General features: G+C 47.4%; 1 protein-coding gene across 5 annotated transcripts in view; it reads left to right on the forward strand.

Annotated features, from left to right (window-relative positions):
* The first annotated feature begins 509 nt into the window (after positions 1 to 509).
* CSNK2A2 (casein kinase 2 alpha 2) overlaps positions 510 to 24,242 on the forward strand; it is a 40,443-nt gene continuing 16,710 nt past the window's right edge. For 4 of the 5 annotated variants that reach the window (XM_038753460.1, XM_038753461.1, XM_038753462.1 and 1 more), the window contains exons 1-4: positions 599 to 702; positions 8,927 to 9,038; positions 18,349 to 18,450; positions 20,010 to 20,060. In XM_038753460.1, coding sequence (XP_038609388.1) covers positions 599 to 702; positions 8,927 to 9,038; positions 18,349 to 18,450; positions 20,010 to 20,060 — 369 coding nt within the window. Of the gene's footprint in view, positions 703 to 8,926; positions 9,039 to 18,348; positions 18,451 to 20,009; positions 20,061 to 24,242 lie in introns of all 5 variants that reach the window. The other variant, XM_038753464.1, reaches the window with a different exon arrangement.

Raw genomic sequence — 24,242 nt, forward strand, 5'->3', positions numbered from 1 at the left:
TCCCCGGCGGCAGGGGGCGCTCAACAAATCCCATCCTCATTATTATTATTATTATTACTATTGATGAATGAATGAATGAATGAATGAATGAATGAATGAACGAACGGGCGGAGTGAGGGTGGGGGGCGGTGCGGGTCCTCCCCGGCGGCAGGGGGCGCTCGACAAATCCCATCCTCATGATGATGATGATGATGATGGCTGAATGAATGAATGAATGAAGGAACGGGCGGCGTGGGGGTGGGAGGGGGCCGCGCGGCCCGCGCAGGCGCGGTGCGCGGGGAAGGGTGGGGGTGTGGCGGGTCCTCCCGCGCGGCAGGGGGCGCGGTGGGTCGGGGGCGGGGGTCGGTTCCGGGTCGGGGCGGCCTGTCTTGGCGGCGGCCGCCCCTTTTCCGGGTTGCCTCCCCCGGCCGCCGTCGCCGACGCCGCCGCCGTCGTCGTCGTCCTCCTCAGTCTCCTCAGCCGTCTCCTCAGCCGGCTCCTCAGCCGCCGCGGCCTCCTGAGCCGCCGCCGCCGCCCTCGGTGCCCTCCTCCGTCCTCCTTCCCTGTCCCTCTTCCCTTCCCTTTCCCCGCCTTCCCTCCTCCCTCCCGCGCGTCCGCCATGCCCGGCCCGGCGGCCGGGAGCAGGGCCCGGGTGTACGCCGAGGTCAACAGCCTGAGGAGCCGGGACTACTGGGACTATGAGGCGCACCTCCCCGGATGGGGGTAAAGAAACTAAATAATACCATCATAACAAACCCCCACCCCCCATTAACAGTAATAATAGTGGTAGTTATTGAGCGCTTACTACGTGCCAAGCACCGCTCTAAGCGCTGGGAAGGTTTTGAGGTGATGAGGTGGTCCCCCATGGGGCTCACGGCCTCCATCCCCATTTTACAGATGAGGGGACTGAGGCCCAGAGAAGAATAATGGTAATGATGGCAGTTATTAAGCGCTTACTACGTGCCCAGCGCCATTCTAAGCGCTGGGGAGGTTACGAGGTGATGGGGTGGTCCCACATGGGGCTCACGGCCTCCATCCCCGTTTTACAGATGAGGGGACTGAGGCCCAGAAAATAATAATAATAATGGTAATAATGGCAGTTAGTAAGCGCTTACTACGTGCCCAGCACCGTTCTAAGCAATGGGGAGGTTACGAGGTGATGGGGTGGTCCCACATGGGGCTCACGGTCTCCATCCCCATTTTACAGATGAGGGGACTGAGGCCCAGAAAATAATAATAATAATAATGGTAATAATGGCAGTTAGTAAGCGGTTACTACGTGCCAAGCGGCGTTCTAAGCGCTGGGGAGATTATGAGGTGATGAGGTGGTCCCACATGGGGCTCACGGTCTCCATCCCCATTTTACAGATGAGGGGACTGAGGCCCAGAAAATAATAATAATAATGGTAATAATGGCAGTTAGTAAGCGGTTACTACGTGCCAAGCAGCGTTCTAAGCGCTGGGGAGATTACGAGGTGATGAGGTGGTCCCACATGGGGCTCACGGTCTCCGTCCCCATTTTACAGATGAGGGGACTGAGGCCCAGGGAATAATGATAATAACGGCGGTTACTAAGCGCTTACTACGTGCCCAGCACCGTTCTAAGCGCTGGGGAGGTGACGAGGTGATCGGGTGGTCCCACATGGGGCTCACGGTCTCCATCCCCATTCTACTGATGAGGGGACTGAGGCCCGGAGAAGAATAATAACATTAATGATGGCAGTTATTAAGCGCTTGCTACGTGCCAAGCAGCGTTCTAAGCGCTTAAGAGGTAACGAGGTGGTCCCACATGGGGCTCACAACCTCAATCCCCATTTTACAGATGAGGAGACTGAGGCCTAGAGAAGAATGATAACACTAATAATGGCAGTTATTAAGCGCTTACTACGTACCCAGCACCGTTCTAAGCGCTGGGGAGGTTACGAGGTGATCGGGTGGTCCCACATGGGGCTCACGGTCCCCATCCCCATATTACAGATGAGGGGACTGAGGCCCGGAGAATAATGATAATAATGGCAGTTATTAAGCGCTTACTACGTCCCAAGCAGCGTTCTAAGCGCTGGGGAGGTTACGAGGTGATGAGGTGGTCCCACAAGGGGCTCCCGGCCTCCATCCCCATTTTACAGATGAGGGGACTGAGGCCCAGAGAAGAGTAATGATAATGATGGCGGTTATTAAGCTCTTACTACGTGCCAAGCAGCGTTCTAAGCGCTGGGGAGCTTACGAGGTGACCGGGTGGTCCCACATGGGGCTCACGGTCTCCGTCCCCATTTTACAGATGAGGGGACTGAGGCCCAGGGAATAATGATAATAACGGCGGTTACTAAGCGCTTACTACGTGCCCAGCACCGTTCTAAGCGCTGGGGAGGTGACGAGGTGATCGGGTGGTCCCACATGGGGCTCACGGTCTCCATCCCCATTGTACTGATGAGGGGACTGAGGCCCGGAGAAGAATAATAACATTAATGATGGCAGTTATTAAGCGCTTGCTACGTGCCAAGCAGCGTTCTAAGCGCTTAAGAGGTAACGAGGTGGTCCCACATGGGGCTCACAACCTCAATCCCCATTTTACAGATGAGGAGACTGAGGCCTAGAGAAGAATGATAACACTAATAATGGCAGTTATTAAGCGCTTACTACGTACCCAGCACCGTTCTAAGCGCTGGGGAGGTTACGAGGTGATCGGGTGGTCCCACATGGGGCTCACGGTCCCCATCCCCATATTACAGATGAGGGGACTGAGGCCCGGAGAATAATGATAATAATGGCAGTTATTAAGCGCTTACTACGTCCCAAGCAGCGTTCTAAGCGCTGGGGAGGTTACGAGGTGATGAGGTGGTCCCACAAGGGGCTCCCGGCCTCCATCCCCATTTTACAGATGAGGGGACTGAGGCCCAGAGAAGAGTAATGATAATGATGGCGGTTATTAAGCTCTTACTACGTGCCAAGCAGCGTTCTAAGCGCTGGGGAGGTTACGAGGTGATCGGGTGGTCCCACATGGGGCTCACGGTCTCCATCCCCATTTTACAGATGAGGGGACTAAGGCCCAGAGAAGAATAATAATGATGATAGTAATAATGGCAGTTATTCAGCGCTTAGTACGCGCCAAGCACCGTTCTAAGCACTGGGGAGGTTACGAGGTGATGAGGTGGTCCCACATGGGGCTCACGGCCTCCATCCCCGTTTTACAGATGAGGGGACTGAGGCCCAGAGAATAACAATGATAATGACGGCAGTTATTAAGTGCTTACTAGGTGCCAAGCAGCGTTCTAAGCGCTGGGAAGGTTACGAGGTGATGAGGTGGTCCCGCATGGGGCTCACGGTCTCCATCCCCGTTTTACAGATGAGGGGACTGAGGCCCAGAGAAGAAGAAGAATAACGATAATAATAATGGCAGTTATTGAGCGCTTACTACGTGCCAAGCACTGTTCTAAGTGCTGAGGGGGGAGGGTTACGAGGTGATGAGGTGGTCCCACATGTGGCTCACAGTCTCCATCCCCATTTTAGAGATGAGGGGACTGAGGCCCAGAGAAGAATAATAATAATGATAATGATGGCAGTTATAAAGCGCTTACTAGGTGTCAAGCACCGTTCTAAGCGCTGGGGGGGGGGATACGAGCTGATCAGGTGGTCCCACGGTGGGGGGGGGGGGGTTTAACGGTTTTAATCCTCATTTTACAGATGAGGTGACTGAGGCCCAGAGAATAGTAATAATAATAATAATAATAATAATGACATTTATTAAGTGCTTACTATGTGCCAAGCACCATTCTAAGCGCTGGGGAGGTTACGAGGTGATCAGATGGTCCCACATAGGGCTCACAGTCTCCGTCCCCATTTTACAGATGAGGGGACTGAGGCCCGGAGAATAATAATGGCAGTTATTAAGTGCTTACTACGTGCCAAGCACCGTTCTAAGCGTTGGGGAGGTTACGAGGTGATCCGGTGGTCCCACATGGGGCTCACGGTCTCTATCCCCATTTTACGGGTGAGGGGACTGAGGCCCAGAGAAGAAGAATGATAATGATGGCAGTTATTAAGCGTTTATTACGTGCCAAGCACCATTCTAAGCGCTGGGGAGATTACGAGGTGATCAGGTTGTCCCATATGGGGCTCACGGTCTCCATCCCCATTTTACAGATGAGGGGACTGAGGCCCGGAGAATAATGATAATAACGGCAGTTATTAAGCGCTTACTACGTGCCAAGCAGCGTTCTAAGCGCTGGGGAGGTTACGAGGTGATGAGGTGGTCCCACGGGGGAGGGGGGGGGGGGGGGGGGGCTCACAGTCTCCATCCCCGTTTTACAGATGAGGGGACTGAGGCCCGGAGAATAATGATAATAATGGCAGTTATTAAGCACTTACTATGTGCCAAGCAGCGTTCTAAGCGCTGGGGAGGTTACGAGGTGATGAGGTGGTCCCACATGGGGCTCACGGCCTCCATCCCCATTTTACAGATGAGGGGACTGAGGCCCGGAGAATAATGATAATAATGGCAGTTATTAAGCGCTTACTACGTGCCAAGCAGCGTTCTAAGCGCTGGGGAGGTTACGAGGTGATGAGGTGGTCCCACATGGGGCTCACGGCCTCCATCCCCATTTTACAGATGAGGGGGCTGAGGCCCTGAAAATAATAATAATAATGGTAATAATGGCAGTTATTAAGCGCTTACTACGTGCCAAGCACCGTTCTAAGCACTGGGGAGGTTACGAGGTGATTGGGTGGGCCCACATGGGGCTCACAGCCTCCATCCCCATTTTACAGATGAGGGGACTGAGACCCAGAGAATAATAATAATACTAATGATGGCACTTATTAAGCGCTTACTATGTGCCAAGCACCGTTCTAAGCGCTGGGGGGAATACGAGGTGATTGGGTGGGTCCCCATGGGGCTCACAGTCTTCATCCCCATTTTACAGATGAGGGAACTGAGACCCAGAGAATAATAATAATGATACTAATAATGACATTTATTGAGCGCTTACTACGTGCCAAGCACTGTTCTAAGCATTGGAGGGGATACGAGTGCTTAGTCCAGTGCTCTGCACGCACTAAGCGCTCAGTAAACACGATTGAATGCATGCGAGGTGATCGGGTGGTCCCACAGTCTTCATCCCCGTTTTACAAATGAGGGAACTGAGACCCAGATAATAATAATAATGACATTTATTAAGCGCTTACTACATGCCAAGCAGTGTTCTAAGCGCTGGGGGGGCATACGAGTGCTTAGTCCAGTGCTCTGTACACAGTAAGCGCTCAGTAAACACGATTGAATGAATGTGAGGTGATCAGGTTGTCCCACGGGGGAGTTAACAGTTTTAATCCCCATTTTACAGATGAGGGAACTGAGGCCCAGAGAATAGTAATAATAATAATAATAATAATAATAATAATGACATTTATTAAGTGCTTACTACGTGCCAAGCACTGTTCTAAGCGCTGGGGGGGATACGAGCACTTAGTCCAGTGTTCTGCACACACTAGGCGCTCAGTAAACACGATCGAATGAATGCGAGGTGATCAGGTACCACGGGGTGCTTAACAGTTTTAATCCCCAGTTTACGGATGAGGTGACTGAGGCCCAGAGGATAATAATAATAATAATGATGGCATTTATTAAGCGCTTACTACGTGCAAAGCACTGTTCTAAGCGCTGGGGGGGCTATGAGGTGATCAGGTGGTCCCACGGTGGGGTTAACAGTTTTAATCCCCATTTTACAGATGAGGTGACTGAGGCCCAGAGAATAATAATAATAATAACGATGGCACTTATTAAGCGCTTACCACGTGCCAAGCACTGTTCTAAGCACTGGGGAGGTTACAAGCTGATCAGGTTGTCCCATGTGGGGCTCACAGTCTTCATCCCCATTTTCCAGATGAGGTCACTGAGGCCTAGAGAAGTGAAATGAGTTGCCCAAAATCACACAGCTGACAATTGGTGGAGCCGGGATTAGAACCCATGACCTCTGACTCCAAATAATAATAATGATGGCATTTATTAAGAGCTTACTATGTGCAAAGCACTATTCTAAGCGCTGGGGAGGTTACAAGGTGATCAGGTGGTCCCACGGGGGGCTCACAGTCTTCATCCCCATTTTACAGATGAGGGAACTGAGGCCCAGAGAAGTGAAGTGACTTGCCCAGGGTCACAATGATGATGGCATTTATTAAGCGCTTACTATGTGCAAAGCACCGTGCTAAGCGCTGGGGAGTTTACAAGGTGATCAGGTTGTCCCATGGGGGGGCTCCCAGTCTTCATCCCCATTTTACAGATGAGGTCACTGAGGCCCAGAGAAGTGAAGTGAGTTGCCCAAAGTCACACAGCTGACAAGTGGTGGAGCCGGGATTAGAACCCATGACCTCTGACTCCCAAGCCCGGGCTCTTTCATAATAATAATGATGATGGCGTTTGTTAAGCGCTTACCGTGTGCCAAGCACTGTTCTAAGCACCGGGGAGGTTACAAGGTGATCAGGTGGTCCCACGGGGGGCTCACAGTCTTCATCCCCGTTTGACAGATGAGGGAACCAAGGGCCGGAGAAGTGAAGTGACTCGCCCCAAGTCACCCAGCTGACAAGCGGCGGAGCCGGGATTAGAACCCACGACCTGGGCTGAGCCGCTCAGTACTGGGGGTCTGGGGAGGGTCCCCTGCCCGAGGAGGTTTTACCTGCCGCCAGACCTTGGCCAAACCGCTTCGCTTCTCTGGGCCTCACCGCCCCCATCTGTAAAATGGGGAGAAACCCCCTTCCTTCTTTGAGCCTCACCTCCCTCGTCTCTAAAATGGGGTTGAAGACTGGCAGCCCCACGTGGGACATTGGACACAGTGTGTCCAACCTCATCACCTGGTATCTAGCCATCCCAGCGCTTAGGACAGCACTTGGGAACATAGTAAGTGCTTAACACGTACCATAATTATCATTATTGTCATTATTATTGTTATCTGGGCTAAAGCCCTTTACTGCGTCCAACCTGTTTACCTGGTATCCATCCCAGTGCTTAGGACAGCACTTGGAGTATAGTAAGCGCTTAACGCATACCATAACTATTATTGTCATCGTTGTCATTACTATTATTATCTGGGCCAAAGTACCTTTACTGTCTCCAACTTGATTACCTGGTATCCATCCCAGCGCTTAGGACAGCACTTGGAGTATAGTAAGCGCTTAACACATACCATAGTTATTATTGTCATCGTTGTCATCACTGTTATTACCTGGGCCAAAGTACCTTTAATGTGTCCAACCTGTTTACCTGGTATCCATCCCAGTGTTTAGGACAGCACTTGGAGTATAGTAAGCGCTTAACGCATACCATAATTGTTATTGTCATCGTTGTCATTACTGTTGTTATCTAGGCCAAAGTACCTTTACTGCGTCCAACCTGTTTACATGGTATCCATCCCAGCGCTTAGGACAGCACTTGGAGTATAGCAAGTGCTTAATGCATACCATAATTATTATTGTCATCGTTGTCATTACTATTATTATCTGGGCCAAAGTACCTTTACTGTCTCCAACTTGATTACCTGGTATCCATCCCAGCGCTTAGGACAGCACTTGGAGTATAGTAAGCGCTTAACACATACCATAATTATTATTGTCATCGTTGTCATCACTGTTATTATCTGGGCCAAAGTACCTTTAATGTGTCCAACCTGTTTACCTGGTATCCATCCCAGTGTTTAGGACAGCACTTGGAGTATAGTAAGCGCTTAACGCATGCCATAATTATTATTGTCATCGTTGTCATTACTGTTGTTATCTGGGCCAAAGTACCTTTACCGTGTCCAACCTGTTTACCTGGTATCCATCCCAGCGCTTAGGACAGCACTTGGAGTATAGTAAGCGCTTAATGCATACCATAATTATTATTGTCATCATTGTCATTACTATTATTATCTGGGCCAAAGTACCTTTACTGTATCCAACTTGATTACCTTGTATGCATCCCAGCGCTTAGGACAGCACTTGGAACATAGTAAGCGCTTAACACATACCATAATTATTATTGTCATCGTCATTACTATTATTATTATCTGGGCTAAAGTTCCTTTACTGTGTCGAACCCGATCACCTGGTATCCATCCCAGTGCTTAGGACAGCACTTGGAACATAGTAAGCGCTTAGCACATACCATAATTATCATTATCATCATTGTCATTATTATTATTATTATCTGGGCTAAAGTTCCTTTACTGTGTCCAACCCGATTACCTGGTATCCATCCCAGTGCTTAGGACAGCACTTGGAACATAGTAAGCAGTTAACAAATACCATAATTATCATTATTATCATCGTTATTATTATTATCTGGGCTAAAGTATCTTTACTTGTGTTTCGCCCACCCATAATAATCATGGTATTGGTTAATAATAATAATGATGGCATTTATTAAGCGCTTACTATGTGCAGAGCACTGTTCTAAGCTCTGGAAAGGTTACAAGGTGATCAGGTTGTCCCACGGGGTGGTCACCGTCTTAATCCCCCGTTTACAGATGAGGTAACTGAGGCACAGAGAAGTGAAGCGACTTGCCCAAAGTCACACAGCTGACAATTGGCTGTGCCAGGCACTGTACTGAGCGCTGGGGTCCGTTCGGGATCATCAGGGCAGACACAGACCGCCCCCGTCGCACCTGGGGTTTACAATCGGAGAAGGGAGGGAGAACAGGTATCTCACCCCCATTTTGCAGATGAGGGAACTGAGGCTCAAAGGAGCGTGTCTTCACCTCTTCCTCCAGTTGTGGGGGTGAGTTAGGTTAAGGGATTCTTGGCAAGACTGGGGAGCCCTCATGCAGCTCTCATGTGAGTAATTCGTTGGTGGCTAATACAGAGTCAGTCCCCAGAATCCTTGCCCCTGAAAGTGGTTAGGTTGCGGGGCGGTGGGGAAACCAACCCAGCCCAACGCCTCCCCCTCCCCCTGTTGCTTATTTTCCTCTCTCGCCATCCACAGTAATCAGGACGATTACCAACTAGTTCGGAAGCTGGGTCGGGGAAAGTACAGTGAAGTTTTTGAGGCCATCAACATCACCAATAACGAGAGGGTGGTTGTGAAGATTCTCAAGGTGAGTGTCTCGGCGATGATTCCCCTTCACGCCTTTCCCGTACTAAAACTTTAGAGAACTTAAAAGGATGAGTTTCCGGTCGTATTCCAGAAGCAAGATATTCCCCCCACCCCACCCCAACCCGCCATCACCGGCTTTTCCTTCTTTTGGGCCCTTCCACCTCCCCCAAAAGTTACGGCTCAGCTAGTGGTGTTCAAGACCCCAGAATTTTAGGAGCGGTCGTGGAGAATCAAGAACGCTGTCTGCCAGTAGTGAATAAAAGTCATACCTACTACATTATGAAGATGGGTTTGGGATAGGGAAGGTGGGTGCCACTGAGTCTGATGACTTGTTCTGGTGATTTTTCAGTTCTGGTGGAACTAAATTGAGGCATTGCCCATTTTCTATCTCGGAGTTGATTTTAGCCATTCGGGAAAGTTTGTTACATCCCTCCAGTTAACGCAGGCAGCACATGGACTTACTCATAGCTGGTCTAGACCATGGGCAAATAAACAGCGTGTTAAAGCCACTTGGAAGCAAGTTTTGACTTCCCACTGGTGTCTGCTTTTCTATTTCCCTAAGAGTAATTTCCGTACGGTGAATTTTGAAGGGGAGTTGTGTTTGGCTTTCTTTTTTTTTTTCTTTTAGTTGTAATACAGTAATTCGTTGACGCTTTAGGCCAAGAGCTTAATAGGTGATTTAGTGGCCCTTTCCTAATGGTGATGGGGACAAATCCTGGTCAACCGTTAGCTGAAATTTCCCAGAGATTGGATTTGTGCGGTAACCGTTGATGCCGACATAGTTGCTACAGTCTGAAATAAAGTATCATCCGGACCCTGTAATGGGTCAGCAATTGGAGGAACCTTACATTAGGGGGAAAAGCAGTGTCGTAACCCAAGAGTCCTTGGTTTTGTCATTTTTCCGCTAGCGTTTTGATCAGCTAGTGGACTAAGGCTACGGGATGAGAGGCTTGTTGCCATTGTGGTTTTGCCGTGTCCAGCATCGTGGGCGAACCGGGTTTGATTTGCGGTCTCTGCTCTCTCCGTCTGGGAATGCCGTGGGGAGGAATAATGTCACACTGCTTAATAGCAACCCTTCCAGCCGATGAAGGAACCGGATTGAAGAGGAGGAAAAGTGGGCCCTGGCAGGTTGAGGGGGAAAGGTGAAGTGGGTTACGGGCAAAGGGTATTCAGCCCGTGACTTAGTAGTGATTACCTTTGCTGAGCAGGGTGCGAAGAATTTTTTTTTTCCTCCCTTTGCATAAACCATTTCGATGCTGTTAGTTGGCATAGCATAATGATAAGATAGGAAGTAGTAATGGTTAGAGAGGCAGCGTTGCTCAGTGGAAAGGGCACAGGCTTGGGAGTCAGAGGTCATGGGTTTGAATCCCTGCTCTGCCACTTGTCAGCGGTGTGACCTTTGGCAAGTCACTTCAATCAATCAATCAATCGTATTTATTGAGCGCTCACTGTGTGCACAGCACTGTACTAATCGCTTGGGAAGTACGAGTTGGCAACATATAGAGACAGTCCCTACCCAACAGTGGGCTCACAGTCTAGAAGGGGGAGACAGAGAACAAAACCAAACATACTAACAAAATAAAATAGACTAGATATGTACAAGTAAAATAAATAAACAAATAAATAAATAGAGTAATAAATATGTGCATTATCTCATCTGTAAAATGGGGATTAAGCCTGTGAGCCCCCCATGGGACGACCTGATCACCTTGTATTCCTGCCCAGCGCTTAGAACAGTGCTTTGCACATAGTAAGCACTTAACAGATACCAACGGTATTATTATTAATGGTATCTACTGAGCGCCTACTGAATGCGGTGTGCTTGGGAGATGCCCCTGACACCGTCCCTGCCTACAAGAAGCCTATATTCCGATCGGAGACAGACCTCGAAAGGGTGTACCTGCGCACACGTGTGATGTGGGTAGACTTTCTGCGTTCAGTAGCGCTTAACAAATATTATGATTATATTTAAGAGCAAAAAAGGTGGCTGAAGGGTTGATGAGAATCAGGGCACTGGTCATTAGTCTGGGGACGCTTATTTGAGGAAGCGGGGGTTTTAGTAAGGCTTCGAGAGTAGTGGGTAGGGCAGAGAGGGAGAGAGTGAGGGTGTGTGTTTGGGCTGAGGTCTGTCAGTGTGTTTGTGTGTGTTAGGGCTAAGATCTGTCAGTGGGGTGGGGCAGGAATTCCAGGCCCTGGAGAGATGGAGATAGGTAGGGTTTTTGCATTGTGGTTTTTAGTTCTTCGTTTTTCCCGAAGAGGAAACTCAGACCTAGAAAACGTGACTTTCCTCAAGTCACCCTTTAAAGCAGAGGCTCCCAGCAAGTCAGCGGTACAAATTTGGAACAGCTGATTCCTTGTCGCTAGGCTCTATTTACTAGACTAAACTATTAACAGTTGCTTAATTTAGTCCTAGATGATACACAGTGCAACAGGCTGGAAAGATGGATCCTCCACTTGAACACTGATTATACTTCCTAAAGTTGGTCGTGGAGATGAGGGCCTCGACCACCACCAAATTCTTGCCGAGGATTCAACGAGATTTAGTCCTAAAATTAGGCCATGCCATTTGTCTTGTTCTACCCAGATTTCTCTGCCAGCTGCACCGTGGAAGTTTATCAATAGCATGTGGTTTTCGTTGCTCTTATGTGGGGAGTTACCGCATCTTCATCTAACGTATGCTCTGATATCCAAATAAACCCCTCCAGGTGTGTTTGGTCGCCCTTTAATTTGTGTTGTATTAGATCCAGCGCTTAGAACAGTGCTTTGCACATAGTAAGCGCTTAAGAAACGCCATCATTATTATTATCAGAGTAGCTTGTGATCCAAAGGCACTTCTTGGCCTCCATTTGTGACGCCTCTCTGTGTTGAGAAAGTCGCCGGATCTGGCATCAGCCCACATAATAGTCAAGAAGCAGCGTGGCGAACTCGATGGAGCCCGAGCCCGGGAGTCAGGAGGACCTGGGTTCTAATCCCGGCTCAGCCGCGTGTCTGCGGTGTGACTCTGGGGAAGTCGCTTAACTGCTCTGGGCCTCAGTTCCCTCATCTGTAAAATGAGGATTAAGACTGGGAGCCCCAAGAGGGACATGGACAGCGTGCAACCCAGTTTGCCTGTATCCACCCCAGCGCTTAGTACAGCGCCCGCACATAGTAAGCATTTAACAAATACCACAGTAAGTAGAATGTACCTTCCCTAAGGGGTGGCGGCGGGGGGGACGCCTACTTCATCCTGCAAAATAACGGTACAGTGACTTTTACCTTAGAGCAGTCAGTGAGCTCTAGGTGTTAATGAACAAAAGAGATGAGTTTTCTTTGTGTAGCTGGATTGTTGTGTTACCCATTATCTATAGCTGTGTCACAGCCATCTGGAAAACGTTAGGATTCTGAGAACTGATATGTTGAAAGCATCAATAAAATTTCCTGTTTATCGGCAAGTGGAATTCTCTGGCTCCAGACGAAAGAGAAGAGCTGTGTTGAATCAGTAACCAGGTTTGGGGGGGTTGTTTTATTCCTAGTTTCTGAGGGGAGGGGAGCACCAAAAGGCCTGTCCGTTTTGACAGGCCAGCCGTTCAACTCCTGTCCCCCGTCGTTCAGGGAGAGGAAGAAAGGGCAAAACAGGGATGATGGTTTGCTATCTAAGCCCGGATATTGTGTTTATACAAAGTGGAAGGAAGTTTTCGTTGTTATTATTTATGGGGTCCCACTGAACGTAGTGGAGTTCTGTACGGAATGTTTGGGAAAACATGGTCAAGGCCTCGGGAGTTTTCAATTGTGAGGCTGATTTATTTCCCTACATCCCCAAAAGGAGCCAAAGGGCAAGATCTTTTTTCTTTTCTTCTGAAAGCAAAATAGAAAATAAATGTACGGTGGCTTGGAAATTCTCAATTTAGGTTGTCTGTGAATAGTGTCTTTGTGATTAAATGGCATGGGTGACTCAAACTTTCCAAAAAAAAAAAAAAAAAAAACCCCTTCTCTGTCCCGAGTCCTAAGAGAATGATTATCCCAATACAAGTGTATCTGGGAGTATGCTCGAATATGCATTCTGACTTTTTTTTTTTTGACAAAGGTAGTTTGGGGCGGGGGGGCTCTAAAATAAGCTCCTCTAATAGAAGGCTGAGAACAGCCGTGATTGTGTATCTGTGGCAGTGACTTTGTAATAAGCCGTTTTAAGGTAATCCAGATAACCTCCCTCTTCCTTACTGATGGCACTTGATGTGCTTTTTTTCTCCTTTTATTTTAACTTTTCCTGAAGGCAGGTCCTCCCCATCTTGACTTTGGCCGTAGTGCCTAGCAGAGATGCCCTGCCATCCCTAAAGTATTGAATTCAATGTAGTTCTACTTTTCGTGCATTAGTAAAACTTGGGTGTGGAGGTTATATTGCAAAGGGAATGGGAGCCCGATCAACATTATCCCATTCCCAGCTCTGGAAAAGCCAAGATTTCATTTGGATAATGTCACTTATCCTAGCCTTGTTGACCCCAGCGACGAAACCTCTTAAAAGTCCTGCCGAGGCATGGGTCAGCTGCAGGTCTCGACGCTGACTGTCCCAAGGGTCAAGAAAAATAGCCAGGCTCCAACACTCGCTCTTATAGTATTCCCTTGCTATTCCCTCTCCCACTCTCTTTCTCCCGTCCCACTCTGGATCTGTAGTGGAGGTGGTAAGGTGTTGTTCCTAGCCAAAGATTTTCCATCCTTTCAGGACTCTTTTGTGTGCGAGAACCGGTTATTTGTCAGCTAATACCAGTCAATCCCCGGTATTTATTGAGCGCTTACTCTGTGCAGAGCACTGTACCGAGCACTTGGGAGAGGACGAATTAGCAGACACGTTCCCTGCCCGAAACGAGCTTATATTGATGCATTTCCTGGGAAGCAGCTTGGTCTGGTGGCTAGATCCTGGGAGGCAGGAGGACCTGGGTTCTAATCCCGGCTCCGCCACTTGTCTGCCGGATGACCTCGGGCCTCGTATCACGTCATTTCTCTGGGCCTTGGCTACCTCATCTGTAAAATGGGGGATTAAGACTGGGGATCCCATGCGGGACCAGGGCCTGTGTCCAAACTGATTAAATCGTTTCTGTCCCAATGCTTAAAATAGTGCCTGAAGCAGGGTAAGCTCTTAACCAATCCCTCTCACCCCCCCTCCAAAAATTGAATCCAAATGTGAAGCGCCCATTTGAGACAGAAGCTCCATTTCATTGTAATTAATCAATAGCATTATCAAGTCCTTACTGTGTACCAAGCACCTGGGGAGAAAACAACCGAATTTAGTACCTAGGCACTTAAATCTTGGGTAGGAGGGAGCAGTAGAGGGTGTAAGGTTGAATTTAAGTGTTTAGGTGGCTCAGAAGGGCTGAGCGGCAGTTGGGAGATAAGAAATTAATCAGGGAAGAGCTGCACGAGCTATGATTTCAGGGGGACTTGAAAAGTGGGGGAAAGCTGAGGCTGTACTGTAAAGATCACTCAGATACGGTGGTTTTCCCTAAATGCTTCTCAAGTGTGCATTCAGAACTGGCGGCGTATCCAGCTTCTGTGTGCAGCCTCGGGGTTCAGCTCTGACAATACCTGAAGTTAAATATTGAAGAGAGTGGGCAGTTCTGTCTAACCACTGTTGTTTTCGTTTGTTTTCACTGCCCTAAAATCTGTCCCTGTTCCGTGTGGTATGTAGACTGTAGGCTCGTTGTGGGCAGGGCATGTGTCTGTCTATTGTTCTGTTGTACTCTCCCTAGCACTTAGTATAGTGCTTTGCACACAGTAAACGCTCAGTAAATACGGTTGAACCGATGAATGGTATTTCATCCAGTGTCCACCTTCTCTCAATATTTTTTCCAGGGCTCGTGGCTGATGTTTAATACATCTGAGTGGACACGTGGTGCGTCACCATTTTCTAGGGTGGTCTTTCCAAAGAAAAGTCTCTGGGCTTCACTAGGGCAGGTGTAGTTGAATTATGCTATTAACGGGAACTGCCGCACGTGCCACAAGGTGCAGCCAGATGGAACCTGAATCATTCTTACACGCGTAAGCTGATTATGCAGCCGAGTGACCCGGGCTCGGTGGGAAGGGCCGGGCGTGGCCTTGCCTCCTGGCTGCCAAAAAACCGAATTCCGGCTCCAGACGGTTGCCCAAGGAACGTCGTCGTTAGAGGTTTGAGTTGGCCATGCTTATGACTTGGAACTGTAAACGATGCCGTCTTAGTGGGGCAGTACTTTGGTTTTGCTCTATTCGGACTGCCCGGTTGGGCGGGAACAGGATGAATCCTTGCAAGTCGGGGCTTCCCATTTTCTTGAGTGGAAGGAAGGCATGCCCAAAATGTATATTCATGTAGCTGTGGCTGCAGTGGATAGGACCTAAGCCATACTGGTATCGGATCTACTGTCAGATTTGCTCAGGGATATCGTCACCGTCCCATCTGAGCTGTCCTGCTGTATTCCTGGCAGCTAATATTTACCATAGTTTCCAGTGATGAAATTAATGCTGCTGGTGCAATCAGTGATTTGCTAGAAGTAGAGCAAAAGTAGCGCCTCGAGGGAAATTCTTTATCTGCCTTTTAGCCAAGAACTCCACCCCTCCCCTCCACCTCGGTATTCTGTAAGATTACTCCTGAAGAAGTGAACTGGAACGGTCTTTCCGGATAACCTGTACTGTATAGGCATTGATTTTTATCGGAAGCAGTTCCCAAATAGGAAACTCCAAAAGCCACTCTGAAATCAGGAACTGATGGTCATTTTCATTTTAGCTATTCAACAACTTCAGAAGGCGATTCGAAACAGAATAGTTTTAATGCATTAGCATTGTTTAGAAAATATCAGCTCTCTAATTTCTTAGCTGTGTCGCAGACTTGTATCCTTTCATTTCAGCACTATAGTGCCCCAAGGATCTTTTGTGGGTTTTTTTTTCATTAACATTTAATTTTATGCTTGTTGGCAAGCCAAAAGAAAAGTCACTACGTTGTTTCAGAAGATAGAGGTAGGAACCAGAGAAAATCGTTTCAGAAGGTGGAAATACGTTTAGAAACTTCCCAAAAAGTAGCTTCTTATTACTAGAATTCCATATTAAAATTGTGTATTCTGTTCTTCGGTTTTGACTCCAGTGTGGATAATAGATATATGTTGCTTAATGTACCCTTTTACCTTCCTGGATTCAGCCGCTTTGAGTTACTTATATGCCAAATTCCCATCGGATGGAATGGAAACATTTTTGTACCTTAAACAACTCAAACCAGACTTTCTAAACATAGACATTCGCCTCTGGATTGAGATCAAACATGGGAACTTTGCAGACAGCTTATGAAAATCTAGGATTATAGTGGGAGCCCCTTTCCGACCTTAAAAATGGCAAGTATGAATGCGCACTTGTGTGCTGGATCTTGTTAAGAAGGTTCAGGTTACACCTAAGTATGTGGGAAAAATCAAAAATCCTTCTTTTCACGTATGGCACTGAGGATCCTCAGATAGGAGAAGTGGAGAGAACACGATTTCACGGCTCCCCTTGCTCCTCTTAAAATACCTTCTGTAAAGTTATTAATGAAATGCGAACTCATTAGCTTTCGCCATTCAGGCCCTCTTCCATTTCATTTGGAAAATCACAGTTACCACTTGAACTCCCATGGAGCCCATTTGTGGTTTGGGGCCTGGAGCATCTCCCAGGCTTAAAGAGCTGAGGTAAGCCGGGGTGGAGAGACAGCTGGGATGGGGCTTTCCTCGTCCGGCCCAAAGCCCGGTGCCCGTTATTTCGATCTCGGGGAGTGGGGACAGAGTCGAGTTAGGCTCTGTATTCTGCCATCCCGTGGATTCCAGCGTAGGTGGGTGAGACGTGGAAAGTGGGCAGACGAACTCAATTCCTCACACTGACTTGGACCCTCAGAGTTAGTAGAACGTGAGTTCCCTGCCAAACGGGTACACCAAAATCACGGACGTTCAACATCCAAAACAACCACTTGAGAGAGCGAAGGTAGGCTTTGGGAGCGGATTAAAAAAAACAAAGTGTGTTGGAAGCGCAAGGGCCCTATAAACCCGAGGGCGGGACGGGTTTCTCGTTTCTCTTACGGTTGCCGGCGGGGTCTCCTCTTGGAGTTGAAGGCACGTCTAGACATCTGCAGCTGCTGGTGACCCCTTTCTCACGTTCCACCTGGCCGTCGTTGAGCTTTGTGGCTCTGGTGGCATCAAACGCTCGTTTGCCGGTGTCGGGCCCATTTCTTTAGAGACATTTTACGTGTCCCGGTCTCAAAACGCTTCTTCAGTTGTGTATTTGGTGAAATCTCCATGGTATGTGTGGGGCTTGAGCTCCACAAGAGGAGGAGCACAGTTAGCGTGGGTGTCTGCCGTAACCGTACGGATAGATTTTTAAATTTCTAAAGACCTTTAGCCCCAGCCACAAGGAAGACTAGAACTTGAAACACCTTCTCTCTCATACAGTTCTTTCAGTACTAAAGACTTCCAGGCTCCGGGAAGGTATCTTTGGAATGTACCCTTTCCGCCACCAGTTGTGTGCTGGACCCTAAATGTGATCAAACGACACTTTTTTCCCCCAGTTTAGTGGTATATCATAAGCCGATCTTCTCTTTTGCCTATCCGATGACTATTTCCATGGAAACTGGATCCAACAGAAGAGCTTAATGCGTCTGCCACTGACATGAGGTCCCAGACCTGGGGGAAAACAAATGGCAACAGGAGGTGGGAGCCAGCAGCTTAGGCACAGTTTGGAAACGATTTCAATCCTCCAGCTTCCCGATTTTTGGAGGGCAAAATAATTGCGTGTCGACCAGTGAAGGGACAAGTTCGTGTGCCGCATCCCGTTGTAAATTTTGCCTTAAATGAATACAAGCTGTCGGTTCAGGGTTCTAATGATGCCAGTAATCCCCATTCGGCATTTCCGTAATTGGGGAACTGTACATTATACTAGAGTTCACTGTAGAAAACAAGCATTCATAGTGGCATTCCAAAGACCTCCAAACCTGCAGAATGCCCGGGGTGTCATCAGTTTAAGTAACCGGTATTTAAGGCGTTCCGAGACGCAGTTAACGCTCCTCAAAATTAGTGCTTTTAACCATTACAAAATGATGGGTGTTTGCATTAGGTACTCTGCATTTGTAGTTGTCTGTACAGGATATGGCCTTAAATTTAGAGGAAAAGAAACCACCTCAAGTTGGAGCCAACCGCTCTGAGAGGCTCCTTGATTCTCTTCTGAACCCCATTTGTTTTTCCACTTTAGACCCGCTTTTTCCCGTTGCCTGGTGCAAACGAATAAATAATCCATAGGGCGTGGTGTACGGTATTAACTTCCAAATGAATCTCACATCTACTTGCTCTTGTGTATTTAAGCCAGTGAAGAAAAAGAAGATAAAACGAGAGGTAAAGATTCTGGAGAACCTACGCGGTGGAACCAACATCATTAAGCTGATTGACACGGTGAAGGATCCTGTGGTAGGTGCCCCCCGTGTTTTAGAAACAAACGCAGCCTTCCAGATCGGTGATCCTTTTAATCAGTTGAGAACCGAATCGCCTTCTCAACATTCAGAATTTCTCCTGGCTATATGGAATGGTAGCCTATCTATGCTGCGAGGAGTGCCTTTTTTAAAAAAAAAAACCCAAAACAAACCAACCGTGATAAAGGATTCCAAGATTTCACATTTAATGAGTTGGTTGTGTTTTAACCTTGACTTGAAATTCGCTTGCTTACCAAAAAATAGAGTGGCTGAAAGGATAAAATATCTGCCATCCTATGGTTTTAGTTGCATTAGGGAAGTAGTGTAAGCACTAAACATATCATTTAAAAAACCAAGAATTTTAAGAATCCCAACTGACACAAGAAATACCCTCCATTCTCTTATGATACAGGGTTTATATTCTTGGTGAACATTGCGTTAAGGAAAGCTCTGCCCTACATTGTGTGCCTTGACTGTGATTTCTTCCGATGTCACATTGTGTACTGTCCGGACAGATGTACGTTGTTGGAAGAGCATCTGTTAATGGCCCGGCCACCTTCTGTCCGAACACATGGGGGGAAAGAAACGCGCGTTCGAGAAGAACCGAGCCTAGTAATCCCCCCGTAGAGCAGTATAGAACTTATTAGGCAGCATAAAAGTAGACGGTACATATAGTCAGTTCCCCTATATTGCAGGTTTTCACCACTCATTTTGGATTAAAACGTGGTCGGGGAATTGGGAGAGCCTTCCCGGTTAGAATGCGAAGCAGAGTGGCAGAAATAGCTGGGGGCCCGCTCGTGTTTCTGGTCTGAACGTGGGTGCTACAAGAGGAGTTTTCCTCAACCTGATATTCCCCCAGAACATTGCCCCCACATTATGGGAGAACCGACCGCCACTAAATAGTCCACGTTGGTACCCACCTCTCATACCCTTTTGTCATCTTTTTCAAACTATACCGTATCTTCTACGGAGTGGATTATGAAAAAGCAGTCTCCTGTAACGTAATGAAGGTTGAAGTAAGGCTACTCTTCCAGATTGGTTTCTTCGGTTCCCCCTTTAAACTATACCCCCTCGCTTGGTTTAAAATCTGGTGTCCAATAACCACCGGTAGCGTGTTACATTCTAGCTGATGGGTAATTAAAAAAAAAATACAAATAAAAGTCCGTCGCTCGTCTCTAAACCTCTGGTGGTCGTCAAACTCCCCTGCTTTACTATGAATTGAGAGCATAGGAGATGATATTTTAACTCTCCGTTTATAGTCATCAGGCAGTTATAAGGGGAGGGAAGATGGGGAGAAAGTGCAAATCTCCGTGGGAGGTGCCGGGTCCGTGCTGCATGTGCGGAGAAGGCCGGCAGTTCTCCTTGGGTTCCCACTGCCGGGGCAGGGCAGATTTTTCTGATCTCCCTGAGCCAAAACGAAAACTGCCAGGACGCTTAAGGGAAGAGCCAAGGCAATTGTTTTGATAGCTGAGTGGGATCAAGGGGCCTGCCTTTGTGGAAAAGGCTGAGTCTGCTGTTCTCGAGCCCATTTTAAACGACGACTCTTCTTTCTTGCAGTCAAAGACCCCCGCTCTGGTGTTTGAATACATCAACAACACAGATTTTAAGGTGAGTGTGTGTATTTTTCGTCGCCTCCAAGCAGTTACTATCTACCAAGTGCAAAGATGCCTCAAAGTCAGTGGGCCGTTGGTCCCGGCAGGACGAAATTAGTCTGATGCCTCACAGTCTGCATTGGCAGCCAGACCCCAAAATGGCAAGGAATAAGAAATAAACTAGAAAATGTCCCATTGTCCGTTCTGGTTATTGTTGAAACGGTTCAGAAGACGTAGGAAAATGGGCATCGGGTGAAATCATTCCCCTTCTCACTCTCAGTATGGCAGAAGCTGTTGTGATGTGTCTTAAATCTAAAATAATCTCTTTGCGGTGATACTCTATTTCTGGAAAGCCTGTTGGTAGAGATGGTAGCTTTGATTTGTATAGAAATCCTGCAGAGCTGGCACGAAGTGTTGATGACTAAAGGCTGATATTGTGTGCTATCATGATAAACGATGCGTCAAAGTAAAGCAATCATTAATGTGTGTGCACACAAAATACAAAAGGTGACCCATTTGGATCCACAATAGGGCTCCTTTCAGCTTGAATTAAAATTTATTTTTGAATTAGAGGAGTGTCCCCAATTTTAGATCTACAGAACTATCCTTCCAGAGGATTGCCGTGTGGGATGGGATGGAAGGGAGGGCATGGTGCAAAATTTAGTGTCTGGGTTTTGGTTGTGTGAGGAGTCAGGGATGAAGCAGAAAATCACCAATTCAGAAATTTCTCCATTCCTTCAGACACCGTCATATTTATTGAGCGCTTACTGTTTGCAGAGCACTGTACCGAGCGCTTGGAAATGACAATTCGGCAATAGAGACAATCCCTGCCCGCACCGGGCTTACGTTCATTCATTCATTCAATCGGATTTATTGAGTGCTTACTGTGTGCAGAGCACTGTACTAAACACTTGGAAAGTACTAGTTGGCAACATACAGAGACCGTCCCTACCCAACAACAGGCTCACAGTCTAGAAGGGACGAGACAGACATCAAAACAAGTGAACAGGCATCAGTATAAATAAATAAAATTTAGCTATATGCACATCAAAACAAGTAAACAGGTATCAATATGAATAGAATTATAGATATATACATAGTGGGATGATGATTTCTAATTGCACTCTGAAACCACCAGATAGGTTCTTTTTTTTCTTCTTGAATTCGGGGAGACAAGCTTTGCAAGAAAAGCAGTGCACGTTTTTCTTCACGTAACTTCTGAGTCATAACCTTTTAAAGATGAATTCAGTTTTCTGCACTGAATGAGTGAAGTGCAGCTTAGTCAGTTGGCAAAATTTTCCTGACTAGATCACTGGTCCCCGTGTTGGTGCAGGAGGAGGAAGCCCTGTCGCTCTCCTGAAAACATAATCTGTATTTAAAACAGTCTCCCACAGGATAAAGAAACGAAATCTGACTGTGTTGTACCGAAGAGCCCTATTTGGGCTGAAAAACCTGGGCCTTAATTTCTGAGAGGCATCGCTGTGCGTGTTTGAATGTGTCTTGGGTATATGGCCGTGCCTCAACTGGGCTATCTGTTCTCCCATCCTGTCTCACACACCCCTCTTCCCCTAGACAGGGATGGTGGACAGGAAGAGCCGGGGGTGTGCAGAGAACATGGTAGAGCCCAATTCTAGTCTCTTACGCGTTTCTGTACGATGCCACGCAGCAGCCATCCTCTAAATCATCTGTTCCCGTGGCTTCAGCTACCCTCTCCGCATGGACAATTTCCAAATCCACCTCTCCATCCCCGATCTCTCTTCCTCTCTGCAGTCTCACATTTCCTTGTGCCTTCAGGACATCTCTACTTGGACGTCCTGCCTAAACCTCAGACTAAACATGTCCAAAACAGAAGTCTTCATCTTCCCACCCAAACCTTGTCCTTCCATCACTTGAGACAATACCACCCACCATCTTCCCTGTCTCCCAAGACACGTCTCTCCCATTCAACCCACAGAGTCGATCTGTCACCGAGTCCTGTTGGTTCTACCTTCACAGAATCTCCAGAATCGGCCCTTTCTGATTCCAGACGGCTACCAGGGCTGATTCAAGCACTTATTGTGTCCCACCTCGACTGCCGGATCAGCTTTCTCTGACCTTCCCGCCCTCTTGTCTCTCCTCTCTCCAGTCCACATCTCCCCTCCCCACTCCTCCAGTGGCTGCCCAACCACCTCGACATCCGACTCCTTACCAACAGCTCTGTCCCTCCTACCTAACCCAGCATAACTAGAAACATTTAAAATAAGGAATCCAGGACAAGGAAATACGGCTCAAATCGCCTGAGACCTTGTGAACAGGGTTGCAGCCTTGATTTGAGGGCCTCTAACGAAGTTCTGATCAAAGCCTTTATCCAAGGCCTTTTTGATGTTCAGTTAGAGGCTGCATGAGAGAGACCTGAAATGCCCGAATCAATTTGGACCCCAGATACCTTGGTGGTGGTAACACGGCCTTTACACAAATAGCAGGGAGAGCACTAAGGGTGGCATTTTCAAGTTATTTCTTTTAACTTTGATTCGAATCAGCTGAGCTGCTGGAATGCAACTCCCTCCTTAGTATGAGCGGTCTACTCCGGAGTCCTCTGTTTTTTAAATCGGTGCCATATTTCTGAAGCCATTGTGGCTGAAAGTGAAAAACTGGAAGTAAAGTAGAGCACTTCAAATTTGAGATACTGACTCTCATGTTTTGATCTCGTTGTTTGGTTTATGGCCATTCCAGGAGCTAGCAGTCTAGGGATCACTGGAAGGCTTTGGTGAATGCCCCGAGAGATAAATTGTAGCAACCGAGGAACCCCTAGCCCTAATCCTGTAGCCACGTCTGTGAACACTCCTCGTGTATGTGAATTAGTCCCAGAGTCATTCCAGTCTCCTCAGGGTGATCCAAGCAGGGCCCAGCCTAAATTGGGCCCTCAAGGGATCCCTCCCCAGCAAATCATAACTTTGGGATGTAGAGTTCCTCACAGAATCCCTTTGGACCAGTGCTAGGTCGTCTCCCCCACATTTTCCTACTTCAGCTTTCCTGGGGCTTGATTGGAGGGGCTGGTTTGGGAATTAATATAACAGGTGAAACTTGGGCAGGCTGTGAATTTTCCTGATTTAAAGCAATTCAGATTGCAGTTAGCGTTTGAAAACTTGTATCATCAACTCCCTAGGGGGAGGAATATGTCTTGTTAAGTTAAAAAGAAAGTTTAAGCACTTGGAAAAGTTGCTTTGGCACTCTACATGTTGTATTGAGTAAAAATGACTGTAGCTAAGGAATACTACCGACATGCAGTACTGGTTATATGATGCTTTGTTTTGTGCTTTTATTTTGGAAGTGGATAGCTACAGGTTCGCTGGTACAAGTCACTTAAATTCTCTGGACCTCAGATATCTCATCTGTAAAATGGGGATTAAGACTGTGAGCCCGGTGTGGGACAGGGACTGTGTCCAACCTGATCTGCTCACCCCAGCGCTTTGAACAGTGCTTAACACTTAGGCATATAGTAAGTGCTTGACGGATACCATTAAAAAAAAGGTACAGATTTAAGTTAAGAGTTGAGGCTTTGCCAATAATTTCCTATTTAAAGGGGATTTTTGTGGCGTCTCATGTTTGGCCCAAGTGCGTCTAGTTGTGAATGAAACAAGAATCCTAAGCAAGTTGTCTTCTCTCACATTCATCGCATAAAATGCCGTCTTCACTGCTGATATTAAGGAGGAAGGTAAATAGAAGGTGGGAGGTGGCTGTTCTCCCCACCGCTTCCTCCCGAACGCTTTCGGTGAATGAAACTAATAACCCAGTGCCAACTTGTTGCTGAACTGAAGCGATTGTCAAGTTCAAAAATTAGGCATTTGTTCTCTTTCTTAATTTTTCATTAAATTTAGGACAGTATCATTAAATTTGGGACAATTAGGGGAGTCTTTTTTCCTTAGCCTCCTAATCGATGAGCAGCTCCCTTTTGCCTTCTTCATTCTGCCCTACTAATGACAAACAGTAGTCCATCTTTCAATACTCTCCAAATGGTGCCAGATAGAAAAACACCCTAAATAACATTGCTGCCTCTTGGTAACGGACACTTATAATTAGCACACTGACAGCTCAAGGACATTTATTTTTAAGCCCCACTCAGTTTACAGCGATGCCTAAGGAAAAACCGACGTGGCATGGGAAGAAACGTCTGTAAGAATGAAATCTACAGTATTAATGGTGATAATAATAATAATTG

Source organism: Tachyglossus aculeatus, chromosome 11 (genome assembly GCF_015852505.1).
Source record: "Tachyglossus aculeatus isolate mTacAcu1 chromosome 11, mTacAcu1.pri, whole genome shotgun sequence".
In the NCBI taxonomy this organism is placed as follows: domain Eukaryota; kingdom Metazoa; phylum Chordata; class Mammalia; order Monotremata; family Tachyglossidae; genus Tachyglossus; species Tachyglossus aculeatus.